This window comes from Nyctereutes procyonoides, unplaced genomic scaffold (assembly GCF_905146905.1).
Source record: "Nyctereutes procyonoides isolate TBG_1078 unplaced genomic scaffold, NYPRO_anot_genome, whole genome shotgun sequence".
Classification (NCBI taxonomy): Eukaryota; Metazoa; Chordata; class Mammalia; order Carnivora; family Canidae; genus Nyctereutes; species Nyctereutes procyonoides.
The window spans coordinates 10,680,026-10,690,243 of record NW_026575051.1 but is presented as its reverse complement, the minus strand read 5'-3'; the positions used below and the strand labels follow the sequence as shown (position 1 = coordinate 10,690,243).

Genomic DNA, 10,218 nt, shown 5'->3' with positions numbered 1-10,218 from the left:
TCCCCACTTCCTGCCCAGCTTTAAACTCGGGATCCGCGGCGCGGCGCGGACTTTGTAAACACGCGGCGCCTGCGGGGGTGGAGACTGTTTCTGTTGGGGCGCCCGGAGGAGGAGCGCACGCCCCTCCGCGCGGCTCGAGGCGGTGGCGACGCCCCCCGCCCCAGAGACCAGTCCGAGGCGGCGGGACAATGAGGCCACAGTCGGTGCTCCGGAGGGCTCACCTGCTATGGAGGTAGGCTTGATGGCTGGAGAAGCCTAGATAGATGGGGTGTCAGCCTCTCCACCCTTCGCTGCGGGGCCTCCAAGCTCAGGCTGGACGCCCGGGGTAGGGTCGGAAGAGGGTCGGTTAAGGGGGTCACTGCGTCCTCATCACCTCCCCATTGTCCCCTAAAGCTTGGCTCACCTTTGCACGTAGGTGAAGAGCAGAGACGCCCCCAAAGCCCTGAGCCCTGTCCCCACAGCCCCTCTGCCAGCTGACCCAGAAGCCCAGTGGCCTCACTGGGTTGTCGTCGCTCTTCATACCTCAGAGATAGCAATGGGAGGTGAGTAGGAAGGCAGAACCGAGGTGGGCAGAAGGATTAGGTCAGAGGAACCGACTGGAAGAAGGGACGCCTCGGTGTCCCTGTGGTGTCTGATGTGCACACAAGCCTCTTCTGCATCTTTTAATGTACTGCCAAGAAGAGTAACTGAAGAAATTGGTTGTTGTTACTAAGGGAGCATAATGATTTCATCTGCAAACACTGAGCACCTACTATGTGTCTGGGATTTATGGGATGCTGAGGGTACGATGATGTTATTCAACTACCATTGGTGTGGGTCACAGAAAAACAACAGACATAAAGCACCAAGTTGGGCTGGCGAGGAAGACTCAGGAGAGAAGAGGACTTTGGAGTTGGATTCTAGGTGATGGATAGTCACCAGGCAGAGAAGTGGTAGGAAGTCTTTGGGGGCCACTTGTTCATTCTGCAGAGCTGTCCTGAACCCTGACTGTGGGGTTGGCATTGGAATACATTGAGGACCCAGAAAGCGTTCCTGCTCTCTTTAACCTACTATCTAGGCATGAAGAAGAGGGGGGAATGATGAGCAGGATAAATTCAGGGAAAGGCAAGTTTCTGGGCTGGTCCCTAAGAATCCAAAAATTCACAGCTGCATGCAGCTGGGAGTCCACTTGAGGGTTATGTGACCATCCACACAATGTTGGGGTACCCATTCCTCATCCTTGGGCCTTAGGACTGTTTCCACTGTTTTCTCAATGCCACCCTCCTCGGTTCTCTTGGGGACCAGACATAGGTGAAGACAACTAGATCTCTCATTGTGTTCCTGCAGATTCTTCTGCTTTTTCAATTCCTCGGCTCCTTGGAGAGATGACTGATACAACATTAGATGAATTTATTCACCATCCCTTAGCTATGGCTATATCTCCTGCACAGGCTAGATGCTGGGGACATAAACAAGTCAGAGCTTCTACTCTGCCTGGAATTTCCAATCAAAGGTATCTCTGAGAATTCCAGCAAGATCCTAGTCCTTGAGGCCATGACTACCTTGGTCTTTAGTGCTTCCTCTTTTTTCCTTCCTTCCCTCAAGGGTTCAGAATACCAGCTAATGCTTATATAGTACTGTCAGGCACTGTTCTAAATGTTTGGGGTATAGTGTCTCATTTAACCTCCCTAAGTGGGGCACCTGAGTAGCTCAGTCAGTTAAGCTTCTGCCTTTGGCTCAGGTCATGATCCCAGAGTCCTAGGATTGAACCCCACATCTGGTTCCCTGCTCTATGCGGAACCTATTTCTCCCTCTCCCTCTGCCTGCTGCTCCCTCTGCTTGTGCTCTCTCCCTGTCAAATAAATAAATAAATAATATCTTAAATAAATAAATAAAATCTAAAAAAAACCTTCCCTAAGTCCTATGAGGTCAGCACTAGGATCATCTCCATTGTACTCCATTGTATAGACGGGAAAACCTAGGCACAGAGGCGTTAAGTTATTTTTCTAAAGAGTACACCAGAAATAAATGGCAGAGCTGAGATTGAAACCCAGGGCACTTGACCTGGGAGGCCCTGTTCTTGATCACTAGACTACCCTGCTTCCCTGATTGACCATGTAGAATGTCCACTTGAGCTAGGGACTTAGGAGTTTCCAAAAGGTCTTGTATCTTGGGTAGTAGAGAGGAGAGAAACCTTTTAGCTGGGTGTGGGTGCTGGTAACGGTTTACATGGAGCCTCAACAGGTCTTGAGTAAGCTTGTAGGGACTGCACTGAGTTATATCCTTCCCTTCAGGCTGTGTGTGTATTAGTGTGTTTTCTTGAATAAGCCTGACTCATCAAGAGGAACACACTAAGGTTCGATGCAAGAAAGAAGGCAACATGGTTGTAATGTGCCAGAATCTGGGAATGTGCGAGACTAAGACACCTCATTTGGTGGGAATCTTTAGGAATAGCAGAGACTTTCATATTTTAGATTCCAAGAGGAACAGTCCAACCTGGTAGCTGAGTAAGGAAGATGGTCCAGTAGTGGAAACCATCTTAAGATGTTCACCTCTCTTGCCCACAGCTGCTGCATCCCAAAGCTGCATGTGTGTCTCTGACTCCATCCCTCCAGGCAGGCTGGGCCCTTGCCCCTGATGTGAGCCAAGCCACAGGGCAGAGGTTCCCGGGATTCCAGCCACTTTTCCATTACCTTTCTGAAATTCTAGGTTTTTTCACAGGAGTCCTCTGCACAGATCTGGGGAGGCCTGAAGCGGTCCCCCTCTGCCTGCGGTCAAATCACCTCCATGCATCTGTCTTTGAGAGAGAGGCATAGGTTGGGGGAGGGATGGGTGTTGATGCTGGCAGTTGAGGGTTTAGAGGGTGGCCACACCAAGATAACAGGTAAGCCGGTTGTGAAATTCTGAACTAAATAGACCTCCAGGCCACCTTTCTGCCACGCATACTTTCCTCCCTTGTCATAGGGTGGGGTGGGGTGGAACCCTTGGCTTGCCCCAGCCCCCTGCCCCAGGCGTTTTCTTGGCTGGGGAGAACAGGTTGTGCTCTTGAGAAACCACAAGAGGAAGTTTAGGGAGGGCTGGGGGTGGGGAAAGTTCTGGGGTGCCTGCCAAGTTTCCCTTTCTCCGTGCAGCAGGAGGTATGTTTATTTTGGTGTGTTTTTCTTACCCTCAAAGACATTTAAATTTTAAACCCTCTGAGTTTCAAAGAGCTGTCAAGACCTGCCCCATTACAGTGGTGGGGGTGGGGGTGGGGGTGGGGAGGGTGGCCTGGCTGTACCGAGACACCACTGGAAATGAGACCAGAGCTAGCTACCCTTTTGTTGGATTTCACCTGGCATTCACACTGCTTGGGAAAGGCCAGTTAACTCCAGAAGGTCTTCTTTTCTCTTCTCTCTTCCTCAAAGCACCCCCTCTTGCCTGAAACCCAGAAGAATGTGCTTATAATGGTCACTTAGGAGCTGAATGATGCTGCCAGCAGCTGTCCTAAGTGTTTCACTTGCCTTATCTCATCTGATACAATGCCCGGTTGTGAATACCCCCATCCCCAATTTACAGATAGGGAAACTGAAACCCAGAAAGGCTAATAAACTTACCCGAAGTCACACAGCTAGTAAGTGGCAGAGCCCAGATTTGAACACTGGTGAATTTTACTTCAGAGCCTGTGCTCTTGACATTTAAATTAGCCCCCAAATCAGAGCATTAACATATATCAGACCCAAACCGTATTATATCATATTAGATCCTGAAGAGTAGGAGGTTGAGATCCAAAGATGTTTTTAAAATGATGTTGCTAGGGTTGGGGTGGCTTATGTAGAGAATTGGAAAGGATTCCTTGGAACTTAATATATTAGAAAAGGATCAAGTGGAGAAAAGAAGCAGTGGGTGAACAAGGGGCGTCAAACTCCACAAACGGTTGAAGCAAATGGGGAGAAGATTTAGGAAGGATATTATAGCTGTGTTCAAATGTTTGGAAGGTTGCCTTTGGAAGCCCACACGAAGTGGGCCAGATAGGGGGCCAGGGGACAGACCGGTGGGGGCAGATCTCCGAAATAGCATGAGAACTTTCTAACAAACAGTTGCCTAATCCCCGTCTGAAGAAGTGAATTCTTCGTCTAAGGGAGTCTAGAACACATGCTTAGGAGGGGCTTCTGCTCGTTGAAAGACCTCAAAGCCCCTTCCACCTCTAAACTGTCCCATGTGATTATTCACCTGTTTCCCCTTTCCGGGTCGTCCCATTGCTCCTTGTGCTCCCCGGCCCATGGCGATCCTCGTCTGTCCACCAGGTGGGGCTGTTGCCCAGTGTGTTGCCCCGGGACTGCAGGATTGGGTGGAGAGCACCATCTGGTCGTTCAGCTGCCAGCCGGTTTCATGGGGCCCCTGCCCCACCCATCCCCAGCTATCTACACCAGAGCCCAGGGAGCCACTTTTGACCAAGTACAACCGCCATAAAATGATCTCTTAGGTCCCAGACCCTGGGGCCCCTCCTTCCCGCTGGGGCCCCTCCCACCCACACCCTCTTTTCCCCATCCCTGACCTTCCTTTGCCCTTGAGACAGAAGGCCGGGTGTGTTGGGAGCAGAGGGCCAGGCCAGCAGCCCTTGTAGGCATGGCCTTTCATACCCTTCGAAGGCATGACACATAATACCGTGTCATCTCCTTTGAGGGCCCTCAAAACCTGCAGTTCCTTTGCCCTCAGCGGACACTTCTACCCTGGTTGAAGTTCCCCCGAGACAGCAACTCCTGAGGTGAGAAGCAGAGGCCCAAGCATTGTCTTGGAGTGAGGGGTTGGAGAGGGGTTGCTTGGTGCCCCATCAAGACCCTTAGAAGGGTGTGGAGCGGGTCGCCTGGGTGGCTCAGTGGTTGAGCATCTGCCTTCGGCTCAGGTCATGATCCCAGGGTTCTGGGATTGCATCCCACATCGGGCTCCCCACAGGGAGCCTGCTTCTCCCTCTGCATAAGTCTCTGCCTCTCTCTGTGTATCTCCCATGAATAAATAAATAAAATCTTTAAAAAAAGAAGTGTGAGGAGCTGCAGAGGCCCCACCGTGGACGGGCAAGGCCCAACTAGAGCAGGAAGAGAGGGTGCGGTTACAAGCCAGACCACCAGAGGGCGCCCTGGAAGGCAGGCCCGAGAAAGCGGCCCTAACTAGTAGTGTTCCAGACATTTCCTAACTCGTGTTTACTTCTTCTTCTTTTTTTTTTTTTCTTTTAAGATTTTATTTATTCGTGAGAGACACGGAGAGAGAGAGAGGCTGAGACACAGGCAGAGGGAGAAGCAGGCTCCGTGCAGGGAGCCGACATGGGACTCGATCCCAGATCTCCAGGATCAGGCCCTGGGCTCAAGGCGGCCCTAAACTGCAGAGCCACCCGGGCTGCCCTGTGTATTTACTTCTAACACTAAGGCAGGGTGCCCATTTTATAGATGAGCAAACCAAAGCACCAAGGGTTAAGCAGCTAGCTTCCTTTCACACAGCTGGTCAGTGGCTGAGCTGGAAGTCGGACTTGGCTGTTTGGCTGTAGAGTCTGCACATAAAACCACTAATTCATGCTTTCTCTCATGGAGTGGTCAAGAGAGCCGATGCCCAGTAGACAAACCACTCTGGTTTGAGTCCTAGCTTGGTTCCTTCCTGCTTGTGTGAAACTGAGTTTCCTCATCTGTTAAGTGGGTGTAAGTAGTCCCTACCTCACCGGGTCATTGTGGAGATTAGTCAGGGCCGATCTTCCTTGAATGCTTACTGTAAAACAAGTGTTATCTTTTCTGTCCTCACAGCATTCTCGCAAGGGAGGCACTGTTGTTATGTCTTCACAGACAAGGACACCAAGGCACGAAGTGGTTACACAGAGGAAGGGGCTGAGGCTTCACAGTTCACCCTCTGTACGAGGTGCATGAGATTCATGCACACAAAGCCCTGCCAAGTGCCAAACGGGTCATGAGTCCTTAGAAGCAATGCCTCCACTGTCCTGTCATGGTCCTAACCATCTTCCAGCCAGAGCTGCTTGGAGTGGGCACGGGGGCCTTCCCCGAACCAAGAGGCAACCCTGGTTTCTTTCCTTACCATCCTACCTATGACTCCGTTTCGTCCTTTTGTCTAAAATAAATACCAGCCCATGAGTTCTGGCCTGTGGTCAGACAGTTGGACAAAATACTTGAAATTGGGACTGTCCCAGAAACTCCCAGTTCGGGCCCCAGCTTCGAGTGCTCCAACTCACCCTCCCTCCTGTCCTCTGTTCTCTTCCCTCCAGGCTGCTCCTCCTGCCCTTCCCCTTGGGGCCCTGAGTTCTGGGAAAGGAAGCAGGAGCAGGGCCTCACATGCAGACCTCGGCCTCCAGCTTAGGCTCCAGCTGGAAGTGTTGGAGGCTCTGGGAGGGGGGGCCGGTCGGGGCGGGGAGGATGGGGCACAGAGGGCCCTGGGCTGCCTGTCCCAAGGAAGGCATCTATCCTTCCAACACTCTTTCCTAAGCTTACTCCTGGGGGCTGAGGAATCCAGTCTGGATAAGACCCAGGGGAGAGTTTATTCCTCTCTAGCAAGTGGCTGTCGCAGGCTGATTTGGGATTATGAAGGGGAGGGAGGCTTGCTTCCTCCCAACACCAGGCCCCCGAGAGTCAAGTCTGTGTTTCCCCTTCCTTCCAGCTCCATTCCCTTTTCTTTAAACAGTATCTATTGCAGAACCACAGACTTGGAGGCTGTTCACATGTGCAATCTATTTTCATCACAGTGAGAGAGGATCTTGGGGTTATAGACTCTCAGATGGACTGGGGAGCTGAGCATAGGCCAGGGTGTGGAACATTCTAGTTTTTCCCAAGCCCTCTCCCTTTTTCCCTCCAGTCATCTGGTACCTGCTGGTTCTGGAGGCAGCCTCTGTCTTCTCTTGGAATTTACTTGAATCCACCTCTAGGACCAGGCTGAATTTTTCTCTCGAATCTCTGTGTCTCCAAGGAAATAGTCTTTTTTGGCTTAGGACCAGCCTCTTGGGTTCTAACTCAAAAAACCCCTCTCTTTCCTACCCCTGGATGTGAGCTTAAGGCCTCCTGGGTCATCCTCAGAAAGTCCTGCTTCTTCCCTGCCTTTCCTCTGACACAGCTTCTGGGAGTCATTTTTGGCATTCCTTTTGGGAATCTTGTGTGGATTTCTCTGAACCCTCATTTCTTCCCAGGCACATGGCAGTAAACATGTTGGAGATTGTGATAGCATATCTTTTGCACAATAGTTCCATAGCCAGGCACTGTTGTGAGCGCCTCCGTACAGTATGCACCATTTGCAGATAAGTTTATAATAAATATACATGTTTTTAACTCATTTCTCCTCTGTTCTTCCCAAGAATCCTACAAGGTTCCTTTATTTTACTGGTGAAGAAACTGAGGCACAGAGATTAAGTAACTTGCCCAAGGTCATATTGCTAGTCAGTCCTGAGAGCCTGGGGGCTGAAAGAGCTCTGACCTGAGTCAGACTTTTCCTGCACGTTGTGTATGCTTGTGCGGGTGTGTGCCCACCCACCAGGGGGAGTGTGAGATGCCCCCAGGTTCTGTTGATGCACTGTCCTAAATACAGCATTGAGACACATAGAGCAGGCTGGTAGATCCCCAAACTGCCTCTGTGTGTGATGGTGAATCTGTGTGTGTGCACGTCTGTGAGGAGTGATGATGGTGTGGGTACAACTGCCCCAGGAAAGCCCAGAGCCGCCTCCATCCCTCCACACTCCTTGTGGGAGCTTCAGGGTTGTCTCCTATGCCAAGCAAGGAAGGGAGGGAGCCAGGATGGCCCAGCCCTGCCCCAGCAGGCAGGTCAGGTGTCATGCAAGACCCAGGAAGCAGGAGTGGGAGGTGGTGATATGAGCTCTGCTAGGTGGGGCTGGGGCCCTGACCTATCTCGGGAGCCCTGGATGAATCAGCCAGACCACAGCCGCCCCATTTGCGGTGATGGTACACACAAGTTTTTCCTCCAGCCCTTCAAGTCCTTTTCTTTTCCTTTCTCTCCCCCAGACTCAGGCTTTAGTAGGGTTGCAGTGGATGAGGGTGTATCTCTGGAGTTGGCAGTTAAGCAGAGTCCTAACACTGGACCTGCACACTTCACTCAAGATACCCTACCCAGAAAGAAGGAGCAGCCCTGGCCCAGGAAGCATGCCACATACCTTGTGCGGAGGACAGGGCTGCTTAGGTCTGGGATCCTGGGCTCACTCACCAGGTGTATTCCTCCAACAACATCTGTAAGGCACAGAGGTCTTGTCCATTGCTCATTTACAGCAGAGTCACATTTTCTGCGGTGCTGGGTTCAAGATCAGTGGAGAAACAAAATCCGTCTCAGAATCACTCTAAGTTTACTTATTAAATTGCTCATAGAACATAAGATGCATAGTTAGTTTGAGCTTTCTCCCCCATTTCAGAGAACCTCCAAGATGGCCCGTTGTCATCGGAACAGATGGCCAAGTCCTTGGTTAAACATGATGTTTGTGCTGGAGTTAAGGGACCACACTGTATAAATAATATCTAAGTTTCTGTGGTTGATTAGTGTCTCCTCCAGTGAATATAATTGAGTTTGTGATAGTTAAATGGGCACATTTAGGAATTCAGTATGCACTCTCATGGGCTCTCGTGGGCTCCCTGGGCCAGAGGAAGGGTTTGAGTGGCAGGGCTGGGGGAATCTGGGGGAAGGTGCACTTGCTTTTGGGTGGATTAACCAGGAATTTCTTATCAAAGATGCCATTTGAGAAAAGAGAAGTGGACTTAAGGAGAAATTATTCAGGAGCAATTTTATTTTATTTTCAAGAATTTGTTTTTAGTAATATCTACACCTAACATTGGACTTGAACCCATGACCCCAAGTTTAAGAGTTGCTGAGCCAGCCAGGCGCCCCAGGAGCAATTTTATTTTATTTTATTATTTTTTAACATCTATTTAAAAATTTTAATTTATTTATTCATGGGGCGGGGGTTGGGGGGCAGAGGAGAAGCAGGCTCCATGCAGGAAGCCTGATGTGGGAGTCGATCCTGGGACTCCAGGATCATGCCCTGGGCTGAAGGCAGGCACTAAACCGCTGAGCCACTCAGGGATCCCCTGAGCAAATTTTTTTTTTCCTGAGCAATTTTAAATGGTGATAGCTTTTATATATATATATTTTTTTACTTTTCTAAACACCTGAGTTTTCATTTTTTGTTTTTACTGAAAACTGCACTGTAGAAATCGGTTTTCGATTCCTATTTCTATGACATTAGGCTTACTCTTTATATCATTATTGCTTCTTTCTAAAATAATTAGTGGCTATTTCTATAATTATTATTTTTATAACAATAATTATTTTTAATATACCACTTCATGTTTTTTTAATGGCTTAAAAACTCCAAGGGTGCCTGGGTGGCTCAATCAGCTGAGCATCTGACCCTTAGTTTCAGCTCAGGTCATGATCTCAGAGTTATGGGATCAAGCCCTGTGCTCAGCGGGGAGTCTGCTTGGGATTTTCTATCTCCTTCTGCCTCTCCCAGCGCTGCCCCACCTTCTCTTTCTCTCTAAATAAATAAATAAATAAAATCTTAAAACACACACACACACACAAAAGCATACACAGACACACCTCTAGCAAGATACCAGGGCAGAGAAGTTAAGACATGAGTGAAGGAAAAGGGCTAGGGTATTCCACCCTTAAAAAATTATTGTGGATCGGGGATCCCTGGGTGGCTCAGCGGTTTAGCGCGCCTGCCTTTGGCCCAGAGCGCGATCCTGAAGTCCCGGGATCGAGTCCCACGTCAGACTCCCTGCGTGGAACCTGCTTCTCCCTCTGCCTGTGTCTCTGCCTCTCTATGTCTATCGTGAATAAATAAATAAAATCTTAAAAAAAAATTATTGTGGATCCCAACGAGTTTTTGTCTTTGAAGGTTGTGACTATTGACATTTAACTTTTAATTTATTTTATTCTCATTTTTTTAGAGATTTATTTATTCATGAGAGACATGAATTCATGTCTTTATTTATTCATGTATTTATTTATTTATGAGAGACACAGAGAGAGGGGCAGAGACACAGGCAGAGGGAGAAGCAGGCTCCTTTCGGGGAGCCAAAGGCAGATGCTCAACCACTGAGACACCCAGGCGCCCCATCTAACTTTAATTTTTTTTAAAGATTTTTGATTTATTTGTTCATGAGATACATGCAGAGAGAGAGGCAAAGACAGAGCTCCCTGCAGGGAGCCTGACGCAGGACTCGATCCCAGGTCTCCAGGACCACACCCTGGGCTGAAGGCAGCACTAAA

The 10,218-nt window shown here is 49.5% G+C and overlaps 1 protein-coding gene across 2 annotated transcripts in view; it reads left to right on the top strand.

Moving 5' to 3' along the window:
* Positions 1 to 28: 28 nt before the first annotated feature.
* Positions 29 to 10,218, top strand: part of CCND3 (cyclin D3) — a 92,731-nt gene continuing 82,541 nt past the window's right edge. Inside the window, exon 1 of one of the 2 annotated variants that reach the window (XM_055329955.1) lies at positions 29 to 232. In XM_055329955.1, coding sequence (XP_055185930.1) covers positions 227 to 232 — 6 coding nt within the window. In that variant the 5' untranslated portion in view covers positions 29 to 226. The remainder of the gene's footprint in view (positions 233 to 10,218) is intronic. The other variant, XM_055329954.1, reaches the window with a different exon arrangement.